Source organism: Phascolarctos cinereus, unplaced genomic scaffold (genome assembly GCF_003287225.1).
Source record: "Phascolarctos cinereus isolate Bilbo 61053 unplaced genomic scaffold, phaCin_HiC Scaffold_2;HRSCAF=192, whole genome shotgun sequence".
Classification (NCBI taxonomy): Eukaryota; Metazoa; Chordata; class Mammalia; order Diprotodontia; family Phascolarctidae; genus Phascolarctos; species Phascolarctos cinereus.
In genome coordinates this window covers 356,318,293-356,346,018 of record NW_027555625.1, presented here as the reverse complement: position 1 = coordinate 356,346,018, position 27,726 = coordinate 356,318,293, and the positions used below count along the sequence as shown (strand labels likewise).

Genomic DNA, 27,726 nt, shown 5'->3' with positions numbered 1-27,726 from the left:
CTGAAACGGCTGGGCTTAGAGGATTGCCTGGGGTTCTGAGTGGCTAGCCAGACTTAGCAAGCACCTGTAAGAAGTTGAACTTGAATCCAGATTATGCTGACATTGAGGCTGGCTCTTTTATCTCTGCCACCCTCACCCTCCTATATTCCCACATTGTCTCTGCTGTGGATGTGTAAGTTTACCTGATATTCAGTAATGAATTTGACAATCTCTCATGCAAACCTTCTGAACAAGATGGAGCGAAGTGAGTTGGAGAGGAGGTGGATTGGAAGGTAGAATATTTCAGCAGATTCCAAATTGGTTGAAGGATGAATCTAAAAAGCGATGATTAATGGACCCATGCCAACCTGGAGGGGGTCTCCCACAAAGTACCCAAGAGAGTTGTATAATGCTTTGGTTTACGAAGGCTTTCATATTCTTCTCATTTGATGACATGGAGGATGTGGAGTATGTCTCATTTTTCAGAACAGGGAATTGTAATCCCTAGTCCATCAAATGTGAGATGAAAGGAGGGCTCATATGGCCCCAGATAAATCTTGGGTAGATGACAAATGGCGAGAGTAATTGTTGGATTTGGGGGTTTCCTGTTTCCATACTGGGGGCTAGAGGCTGAGCAAGGACCAGAAGGAAGGGAACTGGACAAGAGGGATGAATTCTTACCGAATTGGCTCCTAAGATTCATTGCCCTTGCCCCAGGATCCCGGGGCTTAGACAGTGATCAATAAGGCTGGCAGCTGGCCACAGCTGGTTCCATGGTGGTCCCGAGTCTCTGGTGTTGATCCTAGTAAGTTGTTAGCTCTCAGATATATTTTTTGGAAACAAGATAGATATACATTTGTGTTATGTGTATGTGGGAGGGGTGGAGAAAGGAAAATCTGGTGGTATGATAGAATTCTGATTTTTCTGAAATGATAAGAAGTCTATATTTTTTAAGTATTTCCTGAGATTTCCCCTGGTCAAAGAGAAAAATAAGTCAACAAGTATTCATTAAGCAATTACTATGTGCTGGGCTCAGGAAAGATAAGAAAAAAACTTACCTTGCCCTCTAGGAGCTAACATTCTGATAACATACAACATGGAAAGCAATATGAGAAGAGAAAGCATGAGCAGTTGGGAGACCAGAAAAGGCCTCCTGAAGGAGGTGGGGGTGTCAAAATTGAGTCAGAACTGGGAGGGTAATGAAGTATGTCCATTCTGGGCCCCTCTCCAAAATGGAGGCCCCAGAAGGAATTCACCAAAAGGAGAAGGGGCCTGCAGTAGAGTGGGTGGCTGGATTGCTTTACTAGGAGTGTAATGTAATGGGATTTGGCACATGCCCTGACCACCTAAAATTGAGGCACTCACATGGGAAATGCCAAGGACCTACTTCTGGGAGACTGAAGAGCTGGCTCATGTGGTAACGCTATGCTGGCTTACCATGTGGTTAAAAGAAGCCTCTTTGCATTGTCTATGTAGACGGAGCTGGCTGTGTCTTTAACGCTGCCTGACAGAGGCAGTTTCCCTCTTCTTGACTGGCTTTGCCTCTCTTCCCCACTTTTTGTTGTTGTTAGTCACGTCTCACTCTACAGGACCCTATTTGGTTTCCTCAGCAGATACTGAATTGATTTGCCATTTCCTTTGCCAGCTCATTTTACAGATGAGGAAACTGAGGCATGCAGGATTAAGTGACTTGCCTAGGGTCACACAGCTAGTGTCTGAGGCCAGATTTGAACTTGTGATGTTGAGTCTTTCTGATTCCAGGCCTGGCTCTCTATCCACCGTGCCAGAGAGCTGCCCCTTCCCACCTTTAACATTGTCTTAACACTACCTTCCACGACTGCTGTCACCTTCTTGACCACAACACACTTCTGGGGGCACTTCCCTTATATGTGTTGTTCCCTCTTATTAATATGCAAACTCCTTGAAGGCAGGGGCGGTCTTGATTTTTCCTATTTGTATTCCCAACATTTACCACATCACAAATGCCTAAAAGTGCATTTTTCTTTTTTTTAAGGCAATTGGGGTTAAGTGACTTGCCCAGGGTCACACAGCTAGTAAATGTCAAGTGTTTGGTCTGAGGTCAGCTTTGAGGTCAGCTTTGAACTCAGGTCCTCCTGACTCCAGGGCTGGCGTTCTATCCACCGCGCTACCTGAAAGTACATTTCATTCATTAATTCATTCACTCAGACTCAGCTTTGGAAATTTCAGTCAAGGCTTAGGTTAGGAAGCTTTAGGGCCCCTTAGTCTGAGCCTAGGGATGAGGGACATTTTTTATTTTCATGTTTCCTGGGTTGAAAAACAGTCATTTCCTGTCTCTCGGTGCAGTAGCAGTAGACCTCCTCACTGCTGACGAGGCTTAGACTTAAACAAGACACAGTCGTCACAGAAAATCTTCCCAGAGCTCACGTTCTTCTGGTTCAGGGTCATTTCCATCAGAAGTGTAGTTTTCTTCTACCTGCGTATCAGATGGCCTTTCTCTTTGTGTATTCTTTGAAGAAATTGATTCATTCTAATGCGGCAGACAACACAGGCAGGGGAATAGTGGCTAGGGAAGTGTTTTGGTCTGGCATACCACAGGGATGAGCTGGAGCCACTTGAATGGACACACTTGAGGAAACATTGGTCGTATTGATTGAACTACTATTCCCTGAGTAAGAATGAAAAGCAGGCGCCAGGGGAACTGGCAGGGTTTAGTGCGGTTGGGAGTCCGGGCCTGGCTCCAGTGGGCTCTCTGCAATTAGGCCAGTCCAGTCCAGTCCTAGAGTGCAGTTCTGAAACTGAACCGCTTGGTTGTTCAAGGGGATGTTCTCTGACATTCCACTTAGAAGTGTATAGCTACAGCACCCTTTTCCTGAATGTTTTCCTTTGTGGCCTAGTGAAGCCTAGAGAGCCCTTCTCAGAATAATGTTTTTAAAGACATAAAATACTTAGTACTAGAAAAGAAATCAATCATATTCAAATCGTTACCAACTCCATGGACCCCAGGGGCTCAGCACAGTCTTCCCCCCATTTTCCACCAGCTACTCTGCTTTTGGACTACTTTGTAATCCTGTTCCCACGGCATGTTGTCTTCCTTGATTAGACTGTAAGTTCCTTGAGGAGAGGGACTGTGTTTTTATTTTTATCCCCAGCACTTAGCATAGCCTGGCTCAAAGTCAATATTTAATAAATGTTCGTTGGATTTTCTACCAAGCTGTCTAAAGGTGGATATCTTTGTTGGTAGAGGAATTATTCAAAATAACAAGAGCTTGAAATAACTTTTAAGTGTTTGGAAACCTTTAAGCGTATTAGAAACCAAAGGCAGGATTTTTCTTTTTTAGGAGACACTTGTAGGAGAGGTGTGACTTTCCTATTATTTTCAAATATTTCCCAAAGTCTCTTTCTAGGATTCAAAATCTGTTTAGGTCTCCACCACAGTCAGATCTCTTTCAGCTCTAGAACAGAACAGAGACTACCAGATTCATCTTTTACCAAATATTTTCTTTTAAAATAAGAAGCCAGATACTTCTTTACAAAATAATGAATAATGCATCTTCCCAGTTCCGAGACGGGATTTTTTGCTATCCTCAGTATGGAGTAATTAATATAACCTAAAGTTTGGTTCCTCGCTTTGTTTGGAAAAACAATCTCTCTAAATGTCAGTTTCTTTATCATCAAAATGGGGATAATAGTATCTGTACCACTTACCTCACAGAATTCTTGTAAGGAATATACCTTTAAAACTTTAACTTTTTACAGAAATATGAACTACTTTTCTAAATGCAGACCAGAATTTCTTGCAGGGTGAATTCATCAGGTAACTCAGATATGATATACCCTGCAAGTAGCAGGGGCTTAGTAAAAAGTCTGTTGAGTTCATGCAGTAGGTTTTTATGTCAAGACAGACCACTATGAACTTTAAAACCTCCCTCTTCTGCTTTATTGACAAGTAAATTGTTCAAAAATGTTCTCACAGTTCAATAATTACAAAGACTCAGACTTACATTAAAAAAGTAAAAACCAGATTCCCCCCCACCCCCCAACCAGTAGTGTCCAGCTCCAAAGGAGCCCCTTGATGGAGAATCTGAAGAGAGAGCCAGTACTGTCTGTCAGACACTTAATGTTACAGGACTAAATGTGGACTAGAACACTCAGTTTCAACTAAAAACAAGTGCACATCATAAACAGTGTTTTGGGGGGGGAAAAACCAGTGGTGTCGCATTATTAGCCCATTAAAACCAAATCTTCAATAAGTGACATCCAACTGTCATATTGGGGCAAAAGGCACACTAATGGGTCAATGAAAAACTGGACATGCCAGCCATGGGATTAATTACAAGCTTTTAATGAGATGAGGTCACAAATATGGTCACTAAACGGAGAATATAAGGAAGTGTGAGATTAAATAGCCACACAAAACACCACCACTACACATGGGCCATAGAAGTCTTCAGGAGGGTGCTGTGTGTTTTTCTACATGATCAATACTTGTTTAGTAATCATGGGGTCTCCATGCAGGTGAAAGATGACAAATGAGAAGAGCTGCTCGCTCATTTCTAAGCTGTTCTCACTTGACTCTTGTAAGGAACCAAGAACACAGATGTTTCATCTGTGGGTGTTCCTTGGGTGTTAATACACACACAATCACAAATACATATGTATATGTGTGTAAGAGAGCACTACTCCTCCAAAAAAAAGGAAGTGAGAAATAAAAGATAAAATTTGTCACAACAGTATTTCTGATGTCTTTAGAGTCCTGATCAGTGCCATTGAGGATGAAATAAAAAGCAGTTAGCAGGGTAAAAAGGGGAAGGGGGAGATGTTACTGGTAACCGTTCTATATACATGACTAAAAAGTTGGTAGAAAGATGCTTCTGCAGCTGAATACATAATGGCTAAATGAGTCGAAAGGCCACAAATTAACCTTAGCTTTCTTTTGACTTCATGACTCTAGTGATGCTGGGAACAATGTACAGTTTCCTATTATTTTCCTAAAGTTTTAGGAAAGAGTTACAGGAAAAAGGGAAAAGTATATTTATCTGAGGATGTAACAGGTCCTTTGTGTGTATTTCCTATGCAAAGGTCCATATTTTGTCTAAAAGGATTTCCAGCTAATGAGACATTATTACATCATTCTATAGAAAAATAATATTGTCAATACTGCTTAGCATCCACACTACCAGTATTTTCCCCTCTATTTCCTTCTTGGCAGAAGAGATTATTTATTGGTTTTCTTTAATGCTTATATGTAACAGATTTATATCACAGCTGTGCAGAAATGAATACATCTTAACTATCGCAACTGCCCAACGTTGCAAAAAAGGTGATTATTATTGTAATAATAATTTGTTTTCATTTCCATTTTCTTATCTACAATCTGGATATTTATTTTCTTGTGCAACACTAGAGACTGAGTATCAGTCTTGGCTTTCATGTGACGCGCTTGCTCCGTCTGTTTCTGAATACTTGGCGCAGTGCTGGGAACGTGAAGCTGAAGCACTGGAGGCTGGAGTGTTAGGCATCACAAGTTGATTGATCTAGCCCATCTAGTGTGAGCTGATTTCTGTGTGGAGAATTGGGGCTGGGGGGACCACTCGGATTGGAGCTGTTTGATGGAGTAGAGTGTTTGGTGGAATCAGAATCCGGCTGTTAAAAAGAGAGGAAATGATAATGAATATTCCCAAAGACAATCTTCCATTTTTTATATATACAATGCTTTCTATCAAAGAATTTCAAACTTTAGACCTCCAAGTCTAGGCTAAATGGTGAACTCTGAACTTACTTATCTAGCGAATGGGCACAGCAGCTCAAAGGTGTCACAAATTGTGAACAACAGGACCCCATCCAAAAGCTGAAAAGGCAGGCAGTTTAAGTTCTGGCCCTGCCGTTCCAGCAGTGGGGAACCTCAGCCTCAAGGCCACTTGTGGCCCTCTAGGCCACAGGTTCCCCACCCCGGGCCTAGACTATCTATGTGACCGTGGGGACATTATTTCATAAGGGACTGTAGGATTATGAACTGGGAAAAAATCCTGGAGGTCATCTAATCCAAACCCTTCATTTTGTGGGTATGGAAACTGCTCTGAGGAGCCAGGGTGAGGTCTAGTTTTATCCTTTCAAAACCAATGCTTTTTCTTGAGCTTACTTAGCTTTGGGGAGCTCACACCAAGTTGGAGGCATGTTTAGAATCACTGGGGAGTAAGGGAATGAACCACAGGTGAACAAGATTCCTGAGGACAACCTTGTCAAGCGCAGCACGCTGGATATGTAGGCAGATCCAGATCCCTGTGCTGCTGCTAACTACCTGTGTGACCTGGAGATGACTGGGTCACATTAACATCTGGGTCTCTGTTTCCTCCTCTGCAAAATGAAGGATTGGACTAGATGGTACTTAAGGTCATCCAGCTCGAAATCCATGGTTTTATGATCTCTAACCAGCCCTAAGACTACAAAACAGTCACTGAAAAATATGGCTGAGTTCACACCATGCTAGCCATGACAATTCAATGACTAACAGGGTAGAAAAGGGGGAATCTGCTTGTAGGTACCTAAAAGAAAAAAAAATTACTATTTTTTTATTATTTTGTATCGAATTTTTCCCACTGTGAAGGCAGGCAGCATTCATGGCCATAGATTCCATCTATCTCTCCCTTCTTCCCTCAATAATCAGAAACCTGGAAAATACTGAGAAATTTACTCCACGAGTACTTGTGACAAGCAACCTAAGCAGAATGAATGATGTGGCTACTATTCTCCATTACAGTTCAGTAAATTCAGTGCTTCAAGGCTCATACCCACTTCTCTTCAAAAGAGACACAGAATTTGAATAGCAACGGACCGCAACTAATCTGAAAACGAGCCTCTGTATTAACATCAGCCTCTGCTTGGAGACTTGACTTGACCTCCCAGGGCCTTAAGCGACTCTCTAAGACTGAAAGTTGCAGGACAGCTGCCAGTCTACATTGGTAGAAGGGATTTCTTCCCTGGAAATTCTTTGTACCAATGAAAGCACATGTCTAAAATGTTAGACAGTATTAATGCCCTGTAAAAAGTGGGAAGGTTTATATGAAGTGATGAAGAACGAAGAAAGCAGAAATAAAAGAATATACGTATTAACTACACCCATGTAAATAAAGAAAAACATTAAACAGGAACACAATCTGTATTAAAAAGCATTTGACAACTTTGTTTCTACCGTGTTAAAAATTAATATGCACAGCTTTTATTTCTTTTAATCAGTAAACAGTAAGAGTACAGTTATGCACACAGAAATTTACATTCACTTTTTGTAACGTCTTGTTTAATCATTTCCTTTTGTGTCACTTGTTTTCCTTTCTGCTTTCATTTGTTACTGTTCATATTTGAATAAGCATAGCTGAAAATTAAAACAAAACTGACAGAAATGTTAACCTACCTCCCAAAAGCTTTGCTACTACTTTGGGAAGGGGATGGGTGTGAGTGAATAAACTTTTTGCTTATGACCCAAATGTCTTTCTTCTTAAGGAATAACTCTTAGTATTTATATAGTATGGAAAAATTTTGATTTGACAAGATAAATTTTACCTCTTTGTCAAAATCCTGGTCAGGATCAGACATACTTCTTAGAGGTATGGTCACTCCCAGTTCACTGCCACCTACAAGAAAAATAAAGTTTATAACTCAACTAAAAATTAAAACATTACATCAAGTCCTTTGTATTTCTCTTGCCCCTTTCCTCCCACAGTGCTCACAGACAACATAACAGGTAGGTGCACAATTAATGTTTATTCATACAACCCACGTTTATTAAGCGTCTTATTAAGTCCACAGACATGACACCCCATCTCTCAGTTCTGAGCATTTTCTCTGGCTGTTGCTCATGCCTCGAATCGTCTCTGCCTCCTGGCTTCCCTCAAATCCCAGCTAAAATCTCACCTCCTACAGGAAGCCTTTCCCAGACCCCTCTTGATTCTAGCGCCTTCCCTCTGTTAATGCCTCCTATTTTTGCTTGCTGTTTTCCCCATTACACCGTAAGCTCCTTGAGGGCAGACACTGTCTTTCGCCTCTCTTTGTACTCCTAGTGCTTAGCATGATGCCTGGCACATGGTAAGCGCTTAATGAATGCTTACTGAATGATTGACTACTGCGCAGTGCACTGTTGGAGATACAAAGGTAACAGATGGTTTCTGCCCTCAAGGAATTAAATCCAGTAGAGAATTCCTAAGATTATCTGGATTGCAAGTTGTACCTGAAGAGGGCCATGAAACGTAGGTCTTACTTCTCGATTGTGGTTGCCGGGAGAGGTTGGCTGGGGAAGGGCCAGCCTTTTCTTCTTGTGAGGAAGGCAATACGCTCTATATTTGAAAATGCAACATTAAAACATATGTACAACCAAACGCCCACACCATAATCATTATGGTCTGTTTTAATGAGGTAAGTATTGTGGGTCAGGGACAATAAATGACATAAAGATCAATCTGGGAAAATGTTTAAGATTGTCTTTGGTAGGCAAGCAAATAATTTCTAAGCCCCACAAAAAAACGGGAAGATGATTTTTTGCAACAAAAGAAGCTAAAGTAAACTTTAAAACACTATGCAAATATGCAGTTATCACCACCAGTGGCATCACATCTAGGTACTACCTAACCCTCAGGCTATTGTGGTCAGTCACCTCCAAGAGCAGTCACAAGGAAAGCATTTTATAAACCTCAAAGCACCACAAAAATGGAACCTAGTCTTTCATATCGATCCAGTCTATGTGTTTCTTGTTCATGTCCTCCCATTAATCTTCCACAAGGGATTCATCTGAAATGATGGAGCCCCTCTTATGCCTCCTGATAGTATATGGATAGCAATGGAACACAGGTTAGCTCTTGATCTCACTAGGCTGACTGATGGACACAGCGCTATATAACTAGTATTTTAATTACAGAAAACATGAGTGCTTTTATTAAAAGAGGGTAGTAAAAGGATACACCACTATCCCCTCATGTTATTTAGAACTCAATACTTGGCACACATTTTATCTTGAGAGTAAAAGTCAGGAGTTGAAAATCTAAGTATAGATGTCCTGAACAAACTGGTTAACAACAGCACAAGACTGTCTATATTAGCTTCCACCTCCTCATCTACAAATCAGCTCTCAATCACTTTCACTCTGGCTTCTAAGCTCATCAACTGATAGAAGCTACCCTCTTAATTGCTAATTATAATACATCTTTCTCAGTCCTCATCCTTCTTAATCTCCCTTACAGGTTTTGGTATCCCCACCTCCAGCCCCGAAAGTAAACTCCTTGAGGGAAAATGGTTTCCTGACACCAAGTTATAATTTTTCATTGAACTGGATACCTCACCCCTTCTTCTAGATATTCTCTTTCCCTCTGGCTTTTGTGATGTGGCCTTTTCATTTTCTCTCTAATATTCTAACCACTTCTCAACCTCTTTTTCTGGATCACCACCTGGGATCACTTAAATTATCTAATATCTATTTATCTATTTATATACTATATGCTGCAGAACAGTAAGCTCCTTGAAGGCTAGGATGCTCTAATTTGAGCTCTCTCTGGTGTCTACCGAACAGAGTGGCATGTTGGTAGAGCCTAGCCTCAGAGTCAAGAAGGCCAAGAATCAAGTGCAGCCTCAGATCTGGGTAGCTGTTCCTCTGCAGTGCCAGAAGGAGTTTCCTCACAAGGAGTTCCCTACACCAGTGAAATCACAGGTTTGGAAGCCCCCACTATCCCTCCCTCATCCTTCCAAACCCCCATACCAGTGTCTGGCCAAGTGCCACACACACAGAAGGCATTTAGTAAATACTTGGATTGAACAGTTTTCTTCCTCATCATTACTGAGACATACACATATTCAGTCTTTACATTTTTCAGCTTTCAGTGCTTTCCTCAGAACAATAGTGGGAGTGGACAGTTTGAGTATTACTCTCTCAGCTCTAAAGCCATGGGGCTGGGAGGCAATGGGACCAATAGAGGCCACACGGCCACTGGGGAGGAGAACCAGGACTTGTAGGCAGGACTCCGGGCCCCAGCCCATGACCTGCCTCCTCTCACTCTGAAAAAGAGCCTGCAGTGCATCAACTCGATTCTTAAGTGGTAATGTGTTAACAATTGTTGCTACTTTGGCAAGAGAAATAGAGGACAGGCAAGAAAAAAGAAGCAGAGAGAGAGATGCCTGAGGCTGAAAAACAGTGATAATCCTAGAGAAAGATTTTGGCAGAGAAAGTTTATGTGATAGGTGTGCTTAAAGTTTGTTGGAAGTGGTACTGGAACAGACTACCGCAAAGAGGAGGGGCAAGGAAATGAATTCTGTTATTTTCATCAAATAAGAAAAGGATGGACAGAGACAAGTGTTTGTAAAAACTTATAGGCAGCTAGCAGTGTGGACTGCATGATCTTTGCAGATGCAGCCTTTCATTTTTCAGCTAGGTCTCCTTTTCCTTGAAGGAAAGGCTTCCTCAGGAGCCTTATGCATAGCTTCCTCTGGCAAATGTGCAAGTGAAGAGAGATTATATTTTGTGGATGTAAGCTTCATTCCCATGCCTCACGCCCTGTTCATTGGGTAAATTTATTTAATTTACCAGAGGGAGATCCATGAGCACTTGCATTCCATCTCCTGGCCCCATATGAGCAACGTGGTTGAAATTGGTTGGGTTTGATATCATCTTTGATCTCAGTTCTGGGTCTCTAAGCATCTCTCTGGGGAAAAGAAAACATTTGGAAATTCATTCATATGCAAAAATACACTTGGCTGTTACTATTAACCTAACTGAGCTCCAAGTGATTAAACTCTTACCGCCTCTGCTGTAATCTCTCTTCCTCAGGAACCTTAAAGACAAATCGCTTTTTACTTCTGGTCCTAAGCATTTGTTTTTTGCTGTTATCAGAAGTTTCTGGAACACTGAGTACAGCTCCTAAATGAAAATTAAATAACGCACAGTAATTATGGCTGTAGCCTATGTATTTGAAATATCACTGATTCTCAGATGCACCAGCACACCATAGGTACACAGCACAACTTCGAAGCACATGGATTCGCTGAATCCAGGTGAATGAAAAGATAGTTTGCTTATGACTTGCAGTAATATATGAAACCTATTGAACAGAAAAATATTCTAAGCTTGTTCTTTCTCTGCCTACCTGAAAACTTGTTCTTGAAGTATATTAACCGTGGAGGTTCCCAGTTAAGGAGATTAAGTGTTCCTTCCATGTTAAGTGGTCTGATCTGGTTTGGAATAAAAAAGCAATTTTGATTAAAATGTATAATTTGTAGAGCTCATATGTTGCAACAAAATGACAAGGAACAGATTGGATTCCCTTACCTTCCTCAGGCCAATGGTCTGAACCCATTCCATAGTATGAACATCAAAAACATCAACTCCATATTCACAGTACACTGTGATGTAAGAAGAGCTACAACCTAGTATAAGCAGAACAAAAACAAAATAATTAAGTGAAAAATTAAAATATTGTTAAAACCTGACAAAGTTTATAAAAGTGAATGGTAAAGGGTTGTGTGTGTGAACTATGAAGCTTTCAAAAGCTACACAGGGACAGCACCTCTGCATCCAATTTGAAAAGCATCATTGTGTTTTTTAATTTGAAATGATTAAAATTCAAAACTAGCTCCATTTGAAGTAACAGACTAAAAACCATATTCCAAATTCCTATTCTAGATCTTTCAAGTTCAAAAAAGCATGTACTGCAAATGTGTAAATGATCAATTTCTTTATAACTAAAGAAAAATTGAACACATTTAAGCTTCCTTATGATCATATTTTCTTTCTTTCTTTCAGAAATAGTAATACAAAAGGCCCTTGGTATTTTAAAGTCACAACACGGAATTTGGATGGGTTCTGAAAGCATAATTTTGTCAACAATACAGAAAATTAACCAGCTATAGTAAGATGATTTGGGAGGGGCAGGGCTATAATATGTAAAAGAATCAACTATTTTCAGACACTTCAGAAGCAACTATTTTAATTAATAAACGTTCCCTCCTTTATTCTGTAAATAAATCTCTAAAGGCATTTTCCCCCTATAGTAACACCTTGCTAGTTCAATGTGAATATATTTGAAAGGAACAAAAATGACTTTCATTAAACAGTTCTTGTACTTCAGAGAGAACTTTCCTCTAGTACAAAAGTGTAATGGAAAAGCATTAGACAAGGAGTCAGAATTCCAGGACTCTAGTGTTGGCTCTGCCACTAAATACCTTTGTGACCTTGAGCAAATCCTTTCCCCTTTCTTGAGTCTCAGTTTCCCCCCTCTATAAAAGAAAGAAGAGGTCGACAAACTAGATCTCTAAGCCCTCACAGTTTCTAACATTCTGTGATTCTAAGTGACTACTTCACTGTGTAACACCGCAGAAGGGCTACACAGAAGTACCAAGTTAACATTGCAAAGTATTAAACCTAGACCTAGTCTGCACCTGGAAAAGTGAAAAAGGTCACTCATATACACACACACACACACACACACACACACACACACACACCCCCTCTCTATTAGGATCAAGACTTTTCTAAAAAACAAGCGAGCAGTGGACAAAGCATTAAAAAGTCAGGCATGAGAGTCTTGTCTCTGCCATGAACCGGCTGAAATTAGGGAAGTTCCCTTCTCTCTCTGGGCCACAAGGTTCCTTTACTGTAAAATAGCCAGAATTTTTATAGCACTTTAGGTTTGAAAAGTGCTTGACAAATATTATTTCATAGTTTCTAAGTCCTCCTCCAATTCTTAGGAACGGCTCATTACTTCATGGTAATTTTGAAAGGCAATTTTAAAATGTCTTTCTAATCATCCATAACAAAGGTGAGGTGCAGTTTGCTGGTATGTACACTTAACACTGGCAGTAGCATTATTTTGAAAATGTTTCGTGCTGGGGAATGCTGCAAATACTTGTGAATGTTGTGTAGTTTTAACTTTCAGTCTCAGTCATTCTTCTTTATCTTGAATTAAAAATTCACTTCTGTTATCATATTGCAAGGGGGTAGGTACCACTATCTTTTGCAGATCTATTGCAACTGTAGGAACAAAATCCTTTCCACTGAATATAAAAAAAAAAATCAAAATGTAGGGTGGTTAAGTGTATACTCACTTTAAAAAGATGGCTTAGGTCAGCTGCAAAATTTCAAAAATAACAGTACTGATAAGGGAATGACAGAATTTTAGAGTTGGAAGCCCATATCTAAAAAGACTGCAACACACCTGGTAAGCGGTCAGCCAGCCTTTGCCTACGCCCTCCAATGAGGTGAATACACAACCAAAACTCCTAAGGCTGTCCATTCCACTTCTGCACAGCTCTAGAATTGTGAGGGTGTTTTTCCTCATATCAAACCTAAAGTTGCTTCTTTTCAAGTTGGCACTGGCCCCACCAGAAACAGGAACAAACAGAACATGTCTAATTTTTTTCCTATATAACTACCCTTTCAAATGCTTGGGAGCAGCTATTATACCAGTCTTTCGCCCCATCACACCTCCCCTCAACAACAACAACAACAACAACAACAAAAACCCCAAACCAAGTAAAACATTTTTATCCTCCAAACTAAATATCCTCAGTTCCTTCAACAGATCTTCATATGAAGATTCACATGAAGACTCAAGGCCATTCACTGTCTTGGTTACCTTTATGGGAATGCTCTCCAGATGGTCAAAATCCTTTGTAAATTGTGGTGTCAAGGACTATACACAATATTGGGGCAGCTAGATGGTGCAGTGGATAGAGCACCAGCCCTGGATTCAGGAGGACCCGAGTTCAAATCCTGCCTCAGACACATAACACTTACTAGACCCTGGGCAAGTCACTTAACCCCATTGTCTAGCCAGAAAAAAAAAAAGACTATACACAATATTATACCTATGCAACAGTAGAGGAAATGATCAACTTCTTATTCCTGGAAGCTCTGCCTTTAAATGTAGCCCAAGACTCCATTAGCTTTCTGGGAGACTGTCATATTTCATCGTTGGCTCTTATTTAAGTACACTAACACCCTCATTTTTTTTTTCAGACTAACTTGTTTAACTTTGCTTCTCTAATCTGGGCCTACTGAACTTATTTCTTGTTTCCCAAGTTCAAGACTTTATATTTACTCCCTATTAAATTTCATCTTACCAGATTTATCACAATCTTCTAGATCTCTTCAGATCCCGACTTTCTCATCTAGTAAGCTGGCTGTGGCCTCCTAGCTTTGCAACATTTGTCAACGCTTTTATTGAAGTTATTGCAAAAAATACTAATGAACGCAGGACTGAGCACAGATGCCTGGGGTACTCCACTGAAAATCTTTTCAGCTGACATCAAACCATTTCAACTTGCTCTAAATTTAACTAGTAGGACTGTTAGCTAGCCCATATCTCTCCATCTTTTCTACCAGAATAGTTTATGGCACTTTAAAATGCAGCATTCCCCAATCTCCTATTTTGGTGTCTCTGCCAAAAAGGAAACTAGTTTAAACTCAGCATGCAAGACCTGTTCTTAAGTACTACTTTCATTTCTAAATATTCAATAACCATTTCTTAAACAATTAAGCAAACAAAAAAGAGCCTGACCATAAAAAGTCACTATGGTGACAGGGAAGATCAAGAACAAAATCAGAAGATAGTAATCACATCAAAACAGCTACAAACAAAGCCTCAAAAAACCAGAATTGGCCAAATGATAAAAGAGGCACAAAATCTCACTGAAGAAAACAATTCCTTAAAAATTAGAATCAGTCAAGTGGAAAAGTAATCAATCATTCCATGAGACATCAAGAGTCAAAGTCAAAAGAATGGGAAAAAAAATAGAAGAAAATGTAAAATATCTCATTGGAAAAATAGCTGACCCAAAAAATAAATTGAAGAGAGATAAGAATTATTAGACTACCTGAAAGCCATGATCAAAGAATGAGTCTAGATATCATATTTCAAGAAATTATAAAAGAAAACTGTCCTAATATCCTAGAACCAGAGGGTAAAACAGTAATAGCAAGAAAGATCAGTAGATCATCTCCTGAAAGAAATCCCCAAAATGAAAACTCCCAGGAATATCATAGCCAAATTCCAGAGCTCCCAGGTCAGAGAGAAAAATACCTCAAGTAGCCAGAAAGAAACCATTCAAATACCATGGAGCCACAGTCTGGAACACAGCAGAGTTAGCAGCTTCCACGTTAAAGGAGCAGAGAGGGCTTTCAATATGATATTCTGGAAGGCAAAGGAGCTAAGATTACAACCAAGAATAACTTACTCAGAAAAATTGAGGATACTCTTTCAGGGGGAGAAATGGATATTTAATGAAATAGAGGATGTTCAAGCATTCCTGAAGAAAAGATCAGAGATGAATATAAGATGCAAGAGAAGCAGAAAAAAGTAAACACGAAAGAGAAATCACAAGGAACTCAATAAAGTTAAATGTTTATATGCCTATATGGGAAGGTGACACATCTAACTCATAAGAACTTTATCATTATTAGGGCAATTAGAAGTAGTCTATGTAGAGAGGGGACATGCGGGTGAATTATGTTGGGATGATCTAAAAAAAATGGATGGGTAAGAAAGAAATATGCGAGGAAAAGAGGGAAGGAATAGAAAGAATGGGGAAAATTATCCGACATAAAAGAGACACTCAAGAAAGAGCTTTTACAATGGTGGGGAGGTAGGCGATGCTTGAACCTCACTCTCCTCTGAATTGGTTCAAAGAGAGAAGAAAAAAAATATGTGTATGTAAGTATACGTATATATGTATGTACACACACACACACACACACACACACACACACACACACACACACTCAACTGGGTACAGAAATCTATCTTACCTGACAGCAAAGTAGGAATGAGATTTGAGGGGTATTGTGATAAAAGGGAAGGCAGATTAAGGGATGCAGTGGTCAGAAGGAAAACAGAATTTTTGAGGAGGGATAAGGTAAAATGAGAGAAGGATAAACAGAAGAAAATAGGACGGAGGGAAATGAACAGTTAGTAATCAAAACCATGAATGGTATAGCAGGATAGATTAAAAAGCAGAAGCCAACAATATGTTATTTACAAGAAATACATCTGAAACAGAAAGATACTCAAAGAGTTAAAATAAGGGGCTGGAGCAGAATGTGTTATGCTTCAGCAGAAATAGAAAAAAAAAGGCAAGCATAGCAATTATGATTTCAGAAAAGCATAAGTAAAAACAGACCTAATGCAGAGATAACCAGGAAAACTACATCTTGCTAAAAGTACCATAAACAAGGAAATAATATCAATATTAAACATATATCCACCAAATGGCATAGCATCCCACTTTTTAAAGGAAAAATTGGTAAAGGAAACAGATAATAAAACTATACTAGTAGGGGACCTCAACTTTCCCCCTCTCAGAGATAGATAAATCTAACCATAAAATAAATAAGAAATACGTTAAGAAGATGAACAGAATTTTAGAAAACTAGATAGGATAGACATTTGGAGAAAACTGAATGGGAATAGAAAGTAGTTTAACTTTTTCTCAGCACTTAGACAAAAACTGACTATGTTTTAGGGCATAAAAATCTAACAACCAAATGCAGAAGAGCAGAAATATTACTGCACTCTTTTCATACCATAATGCAATGAAAATTGCATTCAATAAAGGGCTGTGAAAGCATAGATTAAAAATCAATCAAAAACTAAATAATTCTAAAAATCGAGTGGGTCAAAGAACAAATCACAGAAACAAATCAATAATTTCATCAAAGATGATGAGACAACAAACTAAAATTTCTGGGATGCAGTCAAAGCAGAAATTAGGGGAAAATTTATATCTCTAAATGCATTCATCAATAAAAGACAGAAAGAGCAGATCAATGAATTGAGCATGCAGCTAAAAAATTAGAAAATGAACAAATTAAAAATCCCCAATTAAATACTAAAATGGAAATCCTGAAAAATCAAAGGAGATTAATGAAATCTAAAGTAAAAGAAAAAAACTAATAAATAAAGCTAGGAATTGGTTTTATGGGGGAAAGAACAATAAAATAGATAAACTCCTGGTTAGTTTGATTTAAAAAAGAAAAAACTAAATTACCAGTATCAAAAATGAAAAGGGTGAATGCATCTTCAATGAAGATGAAATTAAAGCAATTAGACAAACCCTAATAAATCTGACAATCTAAGTGAAGTGAACAAATATTTTGCAAAAATATAAACTGCCCACATTAACAGAAGAGGAAATAGAACATTTAAATAACCCTACCTTAGAAAAAGAAATTGAACAAGCCATCAATAAGCTCCCTGAGAAAAAATCCCCAGGACCAGATGGATTTACACGTGAATTCTACTAAACTTTTAAGGATCAATTAATCCCAATGCTACATACACTACTTGAAAAATAGGCAAATAAGACCTACCAAAATACCTTTATAACACAAATATGGTTTTGATATCTACACCAGGGAGAGCAAAAACAGAGAAAGAAAACTGTAGATCAATTTTCCTAATGTATACTGATGCAAAAATTTTAAATAAAATACTAACTAGGCGATTAAAGCAACATATCACAAAAGCCATACCCTAAGACTAGGTAAGATTTATACCAAGAATGCAGGACTAGTTCATTACTAGGAACACTATATGTGTTACCAATCATGTTAATAATAAAAACAACAAAAATCATATGATTATTATCAATAGACACAGAATATAACACCCATTCCTATTAAAAACACTAGAAAACATAGGAACTAATGGAGCCTTATCTATCTAAAATCAAAAGCAAGCATTATCTATTGCAAGAATAAGCTAAAAGCCTCTCCAATTACATCACGGGCAAAAAAAGGATGCCATTATCACCACTATTATTCAATATTTTATCAGAAATATTAGATATAGCAGTAACAGAAGAAAAGAAATTGAAGGAATAAAAAGACAAGGAAACAAAAAATTCCTCTTTGCAAATAATATGATGGTATACTTAGAGAACCTAGAAAATCAACTAAAAAACTAGATGAAACAAATTAACAACTTTAACAAAGTTGCAGAATGTAAAATTAACCCACTAAAATCATCAGCATTTTCGTATATTACCAACAAAGTCCAGTAGGAAGTGATAGAAAGAAAAATTCCATTTGAAATAACTGCATGAAAACTTAAGAATAACTGGACTATCTAAAAGCTATGATCAAAAAAAGAATCTTGATAAAATAATACAAGAAATAATTCAAGAACATTGTCCTGAAGCATTAGAATAAGAGGGGAAAAGTAGAAATAGAAAAAAATCCACTGATCACCACCTGAAAGAGATCCTATGAGGAAAACTCACAGGGATTATAATTATAATCAAATTTCAAAACTCACAGCTCAATGACAAAATATTACAAGCAACAAGGAAAAAAAACAATTTACATATGGCAAAACCACAATTAGAATCACATAAGACTTAGCAGTGGCAACACTAAAGGATCACAAGTCTTAGGACATTATATATCCAAGAGCACAAGAACTGGGCTTCCAGCTGAAAATATCATGCCCGGCAGAGCTAAGCATAATTCTGAATGGGGAAGGAAGAAAGATATTTAATGAATTGTCAGACTTTCAGGACTCTTAAAAAAACTTGAACTCAATAGAAGATTTGACATACAAGAGCCAAGAGAAATAAGGACAGACTATTTACCTTTTATGTTTGTAAAATGTAAAACCTATGTTTAAGATTGTTATTAGTTAATTAGGTAGCTTATAAGAAAGACTGGGGTAGACCTGAGCATGATATGACTTCAAAAAATAAAACCATTCAAGAACAGCTAAAAGAATAATTATCTTACACAAATCAGGTGTGAGAGAACCAATACAGAGGAATTAGATGTTAGTTCTGGAAGCCCACTTTCGTCAGGAGAGAGTTCAAGAGGAAAATGTGAAGGAGGACAAACTAGCAGTGCCAGGTTTCAAACTAAATTACAAATGATTTGGACAGAAAGGGTAAGAGTGTAAGTAAATTAGGAGAGCATGGAAAAATTTACCCGTCACATCTATGTTGCTAAGGGAGGAGTTTATGACCAAATAGGAAATTGAATCATAGGACGCAAAATTGGTAATTCTGATTACATGAAATTAAAAAGGTTTCATACAAACAAAACAAATGCAGCCAAAATTAGAAAGAATGCAGGAAACTGGGGGAAATTTTTACAGAAATTTCCCTGATAAAAGTTTCATTTCTCAAATATATATGGAACTGACTCAAATTTATTTTTAAAAAGAGCTATTTCCTAATTGATAAATAATTAAAGGACAAAAACAGGTAGTTTTCAAAAGAAAAAATCAAAACTAAGTTATCAGTCATACAGAAAAATGCTCTAAATTACCACTGATTATAGAAATGCAAATTAAAACAACTCTGAGATACCACCCCACACCTATCAAACTGGCTTACATGACAAAAAAGGGAAATGATGTTGGAGAAAATGTGAAAAAATTGGGATACTCATGAACTATTGGTGGAGTTGTATGCTGGTCCAACTATTCTGGAGAACAATCCAGAATTACGCTAAAAGGGCTACAAAACTGTGCATACACTCTGACCCAGCAATACCACTACTAGGTCTATATCCCAAAGAGACCAAAGAAAATGGAAAAGGATACACACACACACACAATATTTGTAGCAGCTCTTTTTGTGGTGGCAAAAATCGGAAATCAAGGTGATGCTCATCAATCCATCATTAGGGGAATGACTGAACAAGCTGTGGTATATGATTATGATGGAATACTATTATGCTATAAGAAATGATGAGCAGGATGCTTTCAGAAAAAACCTGGGAAGACTTAACATGAACTGATACAAAGTTTAGTGAGCAGAACCAGGAGAACACTGTACACAGTTACAGCAATACTGTACAATGATCAACTGTGAATGACCTAACTATTCTCAGCAATACAATGACCCAAGACAGTTTTGAAGGATTCACGATGAAAAAACATTATCTATCTCCAGAGAACAATCTGTTGGCATCTGAATATAGATTGCAACTTTTTATTTTAATTGTTTAAAAAAAAAGGTTTTTGCATGACTTCACATTTATAACTGATATATTGCTTGCTTTCTCAATGGGTAGGGGAGGGATGGGGAGACTGGGAGAGAATTTGGAACTCAAAATTTAAAAAAAGGAGTATTAACAATAAATTAAAAAAATTAAGGAGGAAAAATAAAGGATTGGATAGGAACTCCTGAAAATAAGGAAAACCAATGGGTCAGCACATGAGCCCCTCACTGGCAAACTATTTTCCTAGCCAAGCCTGGCTCCCCCACCTTCCCAGAAGTAAATCTTCTGTAGCAGTGACTTGTGCCAGAGCTTCCTATTTTCAATGACAGAGGTCTGTATCAGTGCTTTTCTGAGGTCTATGGGGTAGAGTTCCCAAACTTATTTGGCCTACTGCCCACCTTTAAAAAAATTACTCAGCATCCCCCTGGAGTTAGTTTAGGTTAACCCTTATTTTTACTCAACACTCCCCAATTGTACCCAAGGCTACTCCCTCCCCTCCGGATCGTTCCAGCATCCCCCAACAGGAGGTATCACCCACTTTAGGAGCCTATGGCTAAGAGTAATAATAATAGCTACATTTCTATGATGTCTTTCTGTTTATTAGGTGATTTAAATATATTATTTTATTTGGTCCCCCTAAAAATCTTGTGACATAGATTGTCCAAGAATGATTGTTTTCACTCTGCAGATAAGCAGCAGACAGAAAGGATAAAGAGATTTGCCCAGAGTCACTTAGGTCATAAATGAAATTAAGGCCACAAATTCCTTTCACTATTACTAGACTGTGCTGTCCTGAGGATATTTTAAAGGCATCCTTTTAGCACTGTTTGCAAGTTAAAATGTGTCTAGAATATGTTGCACAGTGTAGGAGAAAGTCAGAAAGGTTCACAAAAAGCTAAACAAAGATTGGTAAGGGGTACAACATTGGACCATTAGGACCCTTCCTAGGTCCCTGATACTTAGAAAACACAGTATTAAACTCACTTCTCAAATACTGGACTTTGCTAGGTGCGCCATTTAAAGCTCTCCAAAATCCAATGATTCACTTCTTTTGTATCCTTCCCCTCCACACATAACATTCTAATCAAACTGGCCTCACAGCTGTTGCTTCTCCCTTACATATGATTTCCCATGTCCATTGTCCCTTCTAAGCTTGAAATACATGTTACCCCCTCCTTGTTTATAACTCTAAGAATGCTTAGCCCCCTTCAAGGCTAAATTCAAGTATTATTTCCTATGTGGAGCCTTTTCGGATCCTCTCAGATAATAGCTCCTCATCGAAAGTTATTTCACATACACTTACTTGTATCGATGTTATGAAAAGAAGCAGGGAACAGTTGATAGAAAATGGACCTGAGAGTTAAGAAGACCTGGGTTCAAACCCTATCTCTGACATATACTAGCTCTGTGACTCTGGGCAAGTCACTTAACCTCTAGAATAGCCCCAGGAGGCTCTCTAAAACTAATTAGAGATCTGGTCAAAGAAAAAAACATACATGTTGCAACCTCCAAGTGGATTATAAATTCTATTAGGGCAAGGCCTCTTTTGGTTTTGTCTTTTTAGCTCCAGACCTGAATTTGAACCCAGGTCTTCTTAACTCTGAGATCAACTTTCTATCTATTGTGCCATACTGCTTTTCATAACACATATACAGGTAAATAATTACAAAATAATTTTATGGCACTAACATATGAAGGGATCAGGAAAGTCTTTATATAGGAAAATGATATTTCAGTTTAGTCTTGAAGAAAGCTAAGCATTCTCAGGGGTGGAACTGGGAGTGGGAGTATTATATATTCTAGCACAGTGCCTTCTACATAGTAGGTGTTTAGTAAACGTGTGAATTGAAATGAATGAAAATCCACTTTGAAATGAAAATCGCTATCTACAAAGTCAATGGGGAAGGACAATGAAGAGAGAATGCGTGAGAGAATTATTGGGCAGTTAAGGTAAGTATCTTCTTTCTCTTACGAAAGACCAAATTCCATGTTTATGTTTATGCCTAATATTGTAACTTCAAACTTTTTAGAAAATAAGAATGTATATAAATCATGATTTTTTTTTATTGGACCTGTGACTTCATTGGTATAGAAAACTTCCAATGAAGAAATTCCCTCTACCAACACAGACTGGTACTTGGTGTGATAATTATTTTAGAATTGTTTAGGGAATTGAGAGATTAAATAGTTTGTTTGGGGTAACATGGCCAGCACAATTCAGGACACCTGAATTCAGGTCTCCCTGACCCCAAGATTGCCCATTATTTCATAATGAATGTAAAACAAAATATCTAATTTCTTTATTTAATTATCTCTGTCATGGAGAGCACTAACCTTGATAACACAATATTAGATACCTAGGAAACCTTACTATTGGGGTCATGGGTCAGCAACGCATCTAGATTATCCTCATAATACACAAAAGAAATAACATGTAGTTGTTTATAAGGTAATGAAGAACATGCTACCAGGTTTCAGTTTGATGGCAACATGCAAAAAATAAAGCTAACTACACCTGCCTTTTGCTGGAAGTGTCCCATCCTTTGGTACTGTACAGTTAGCATATTATCAATATCAATATTTTTTCAGTATTTTATCACTAAAACTAGCAATCAAACAGATCAAAGGCTCCAATGTTAAGCAATTAAAAGAAATTAATAATGTCCTTCAATTTTAATAACTATGTCCTCTATTAGCAGGTATCAATCTGCACTGACAGAGGAAGTTCTTCATGAGGAGTTACCAATACCAAATTATATTAATAAAATTGTCTTGTAGTTAATCTAATTGGATGTCTACGGGCAAAGCTTCTATTTTCTATTTATCTAGATGCCCTGATTTTAGATTAAACTAAATTTAAATTTTAAATTTAACATCAGGATGTTCTGACATTCTGAATTATCTATAATTATCTATCTTCACTTCTGGCTTGAACTCACATTCTGGAGTTTTCCACTTCATCACAAGTCATTCTGCCTCAGTCTGTATTCTCCCAACTTCTGCTTTCATGCTCCCCTTTAGGTGTTGTCTCCCCTCTAAAGGAATCTAAGCTTCTTTAGGGTAAGGACTGATTTATTTGTTTCTATCTGTTCCCTAGCACTTAGCACCTAATAAACGTCCTATCTAATTATTAAACTAGTTGGAGCTTATTATATAAACAGAGAAGGGTGGAAAAGGAAGTTTCCCCAAAGTAATTCACTTACCAATTCTACCATTAGTTTTCACTGGTTATAAGTTTGTAACAGTTTCTCAAATGCTATACTCTCCATCAGGCCTATTATTTCTGTATATTTAGCCATGTGAAATAGTTGATTTTCTAAAATATTTTTTTCTAAACCAAAATCCAATTTTTCTGAACACAAACATCAAAAAAAGAATAGCCCTAAAGTAGAACTTTGGCCTTCTAAATATAAGAAGAAAACTGTAACTTCTCTAAGGGTACAAAGAGCTTTTCTTTGACCATCAAAAGTACTGTGGCTACTTTTTACTATCCTACTTCACAGAATTTGGGGGCCTCAGTGGCTATTTGGCTCAACCCATGCTTGAAAGGAAACCCTATTCTAACATACATGACAAGTAGTCATTCAGCCTCTGTTGAAGACCAACACTGTTGAATGAATCCCATTCCACTTTTGGCCATCAAGCTTAAATTAGTCTGTATGCACCTTCCACCAACTGCTCTTAGTTATGCCTTTGGGGCCAAAGATAGGACAGTCTCACCCCTCCTGTGCAGTCTTTCACACATTTGAAGATAACTATCAAGTCCTTCCTGAATCTTTTCTTTGGACTAAACATCCCTAAAACATGGATTCAAGGTTTTTAGCGTTCTGGTTGCCTTTATCTGTACAAGTCTCCAGCTAACCAAGTCTCTCTCAAAATAAACACAAGACTCCAGAAGACTCATCTCAATCATCAGTAATTCTTTTTTCCAGATATAAAACAGGTATTTCATGCAATGCAAAGAATATGATACTGGAAGGCAGAAGCCCTGTGTCTGAATACTCATATCCTACTATACAATCTCAGGCAAAGGTACATCAATGATCTGAGCTCATTTCCTCATCAGTAAAATCAGATGTCTAGATGATTTCTAATGGTCCCTTTCTAACTATAAGTCCGATGAGCCTTTTAAACCAGTTCTTTTGTCTAACGCCACAAATGAAGATTATCAGGTTCTTTGCCTCAAATGCCAGTTTCTGCCAGGAGTCACTTCCTGGTCCCCTCTAGATAACCTCCCATCCACTCTATATGTATCTTGTACACACCTATCTATGTTATCTTGACCAACAGAGCAGGGACTATTTTTGTTCTTTCTTTGTATCTCCATTCCTTAGCATGGTGCCCGGCACAGAGTAAGTACTTAATAAATGCTTATTCTCTAACTGACTGAGCTAGCAGAAGAGATATAATGATGGAAGGGGGCCATCTTAGCATAGCAGAATACATGAGGATCACTTTGTAAATAACCATAAATATGCGTTATTATTATTAAATTATTCTCTAAATGTCTTTCTGAAAAGGCTGTTTTTACAGACAAGAAGGCTGAGCATATATAAAGACTTGTTCCAGGTTGGGCAGAAATTCTGGGACCCGCTTGCAGTAGTTTAAGCAATAAATACCAGGACAGGCTGGGACCAACTGTGCTTTTTACTATCTCAGAAAGTATTCTACAACATTGAGAAGTTAACTGACTTGCCTAGGGTCCTCAAAACAGCATATATTAGAGGTAGGACTCAAAGCTACCTGGTCCCAAACTTGGCTCTTCATATTACCATGCTACTGTGCTTTGAATTAAAGACTTTATCACTGTGCCTCATCCATAGTCTCATTCTGGAACATCTATTGGCCTCTTTCCCCACTGGTGACTTCTTTTATTTTGGGGGGGGTACAAGAAGGATTTCCATTTTGTTGAGAGGCAAAGGCTGACCAACTTTCATTCTCCTTTTGAGTTTTTGGAATTGAATAACAGACCAGCACCAAGTACCTCCTCATCTGCCATTCCGCCCCATCCCCAACCTCTTCCCACTTTCCTTCTGCTTTTGTGTTGTCTTCTTACATTAGATTGTAAGCTCCTTGAGGGCAGGGTCTATCTTTTTGTTCACTTGTATCTGTAAAGCTTAACACAGTGCCTGGTAACACTGCAAATGCTTGAAAAATGCCTCTGCACCACACTTTTATCACCTGATTCTTCTACATGGGGAAAATGGGATTGGGTCTACTGTAAATTCTTAGCTACCTTAACTGTGAAAACTGGAAGATAAATCAAAGCAAAAGAGAACACATGCTGATTTTTGATGAGAAAAGCAGCAACAGGGATATGGCAACAGAAAAACATATACATACTACAGGCAACAGGAGTTGCAGGCCACATTAGCTCCTGCATGCGTGACCTCCGACCTTGTGAATCCACGTATAATCCCATATGGCTGAAGCAAAGCAGGTATTCCTCATTACTGAGTTCCACAGCACAAAGGGCATCAAAAGACTGCTGTGAGAGGAACATAAGCGAGGGATCATTAGGATTTACCAGGTTTAGAGTCTGTCCATCTCCCTGGATGTTCAACAGAGAGAACCCAGAAGGGTAGCCAACACAGAGCCTGTCCTTGAACACTGTCATCCATTGTACATTTCCTGGAGCCATAATTTCATTGAATTTTTTGTGGAAAGGTTTAGTTCTATGAATTTCATAACAAAGAATCAGTCGTTTCACAGCCACAAACAAACAAGTTGAAGAGCTCTTCTTTAGTGTGGCAACTACTATAAGCTGGCAGCCTTTAGTTTCCGGAAGTTTGATGTCAAAATTGCCTTCTGAACCATCAAGACAGGACCATGGATACAGATGAACATGATGGTTCCTGCCACAGATGAGGACGATAATTTTCTCTTTGGGAGCAAGTTCAATCTGGTACACCTTCTTACAATCAGCAGCTCGAACAATCACTGCAAAGAGGGCACAACAAATAAATCTCGGTGAATAAAGGATTATGGAAATTTAAATAATCCTCTGTAAAGAATGGTTATTTTCTGTCAACTTTACAGGTGATACAATGGGATAAGTTCCAATCTTTCTGGGTGGAGAGGATGAGGAAGTAGAAAGAACAATGGATTTGGAGCCCAGGATTTGGGCTCAAATCTTGACTTTGCTATTTTCTATTTCTGTAACTTTGGGCAAATCACTTCCTCTTTTCTAAGCCTTCATTGTAAAATGTAGGAGTAGAAGACGTACTGTTGAGTTTTAAAATATCATATAAAGTTCAGTATATTCACAATTTAATCTCCTACAATGTACAATTCACAAAGTAACATAAAAAATTGAAAATGCAACCTTACATTTATTAGTTTAACATTTGTTAACAAAAAATGGAGTGTATGCTTTTTAAGTATCAATAGTATTCAATAGTTTTATTTGAATTTTACTTAAACTGTCTTCATAAATGCAATAATTGTATATGTTGCCCTTTTATTTTTGCTTTGTTCACTCTACATCATATTTTATCAACTATTCCTGAATCACTGAACACATGGTTTCCATTTTTTTCTGTTATGAAAATTTTGCTACAAACATTTACTACAGAAGGGTCTTTTCTTATTGTTAATAACCTCCTTAATGTATAAATTTAATAATAGGATCACTATGAAGAATTTTGTAATTTTTCTTGCATAATTCCAAACTTTTTCTTTTTTGAAAATTCAATTAAAAAAAAAATCTGGTTTGCATTTTCTCCCTCCCACTTCTCCCTCACTCCCATTAAGAAACCAAGAAGAACTGTACCTGTTACAAACATGTATAGTCAAGCAAAACAAATTTCTACATTGGTCACATTCTCTCCTGGTTCTTTCTCCTAGCCCCAACCCCAAATATGCCTCAGCACTCTGAGTCCATCTCCTCTCTATTAGGAGGTGGCAGCATATTTTATCCTGAGTGCTCTGGAATTGTAGTGGGTTAACTGTGTTGAACACAGTTCCTAAATCTTTCAGTGTTTAGTCTTTATGATATTGTTACTGTATAAATTTTTCTCCCAGTCCTGTTCAGTTCACTTTTCATCAGTTTATACAACTCTTTGTTGGTTTATCTGAAACCACCTCCTTCATAATTTTTTACAGAATAATAGCATTTCACCATATTTATATACCACAATTTATTCAGCTACTAAATAAATGATGGGCATCCCCTCAGCTTCTAATTCCTTGCCACCACAAAAAGAGGTTCTATAACTATTTTTGTACATCTGGGTCCTTTTCATTTTCCTTTGAGGTATAGGACTAGTATTAGTATCACTGGGTAAAAGTGTATGCAAAGTTTAACAGCTATTTGGACATATTTCCAAATTGCTTTCCAAAACGGCTGGACCAAAAAAAAAAAAGGCTGGATCAACTTCACGCTAACGTATATTTTCCCACAGCTCCTTCAACATTTGTCATTTTCTCTGTCTGTCAACACTGCCAGTCTGATGGATATAAGGTGGAACCAAAGAGTAGTTTTAATTTGAATTTCTCTAATTATTAGTGATTTGCAGCATTTTTTTCCACATGGCTATATGAGAGCCTGGTTTCCTCTGCTGAAAAATAACTGTTGTTATAATTTGACCATTTATCAATTGGAAAATGGTGCTTACTTTTATAAATTTGAATCAGTTCCCTATATATCTCAGAAATAAGACTTGCTTATCAAAGAAACTTGCTGCAAAGATTTTTCCCCCTTTACTTTTTTTCTAACTTTAGCTGAAGTAGTTTTTGCCAAATTGTTTTTCAAGAGTTACATCATTCACAATCTTGATGTCAGTGAATTAATATGCCTATTT

At 38.0% G+C, this 27,726-nt stretch overlaps 1 protein-coding gene across 1 annotated transcript in view; it reads right to left on the bottom strand.

Moving 5' to 3' along the window:
* Positions 1 to 3,872: 3,872 nt before the first annotated feature.
* Positions 3,873 to 27,726, bottom strand: part of CDC42BPB (CDC42 binding protein kinase beta) — a 145,064-nt gene continuing 121,210 nt past the window's right edge. The window contains exons 29-36 of the mRNA XM_020971138.2: positions 25,268 to 25,864; positions 11,264 to 11,361; positions 11,082 to 11,166; positions 10,738 to 10,855; positions 10,523 to 10,640; positions 8,183 to 8,288; positions 7,519 to 7,589; positions 3,873 to 5,604 (exon numbers count right to left, since the gene is read on the bottom strand). Of these exons, the coding sequence (XP_020826797.1) occupies positions 5,473 to 5,604; positions 7,519 to 7,589; positions 8,183 to 8,288; positions 10,523 to 10,640; positions 10,738 to 10,855; positions 11,082 to 11,166; positions 11,264 to 11,361; positions 25,268 to 25,864 (1,325 nt within the window). The 3' untranslated portion in view covers positions 3,873 to 5,472. The remainder of the gene's footprint in view (positions 5,605 to 7,518; positions 7,590 to 8,182; positions 8,289 to 10,522; positions 10,641 to 10,737; positions 10,856 to 11,081; positions 11,167 to 11,263; positions 11,362 to 25,267; positions 25,865 to 27,726) is intronic.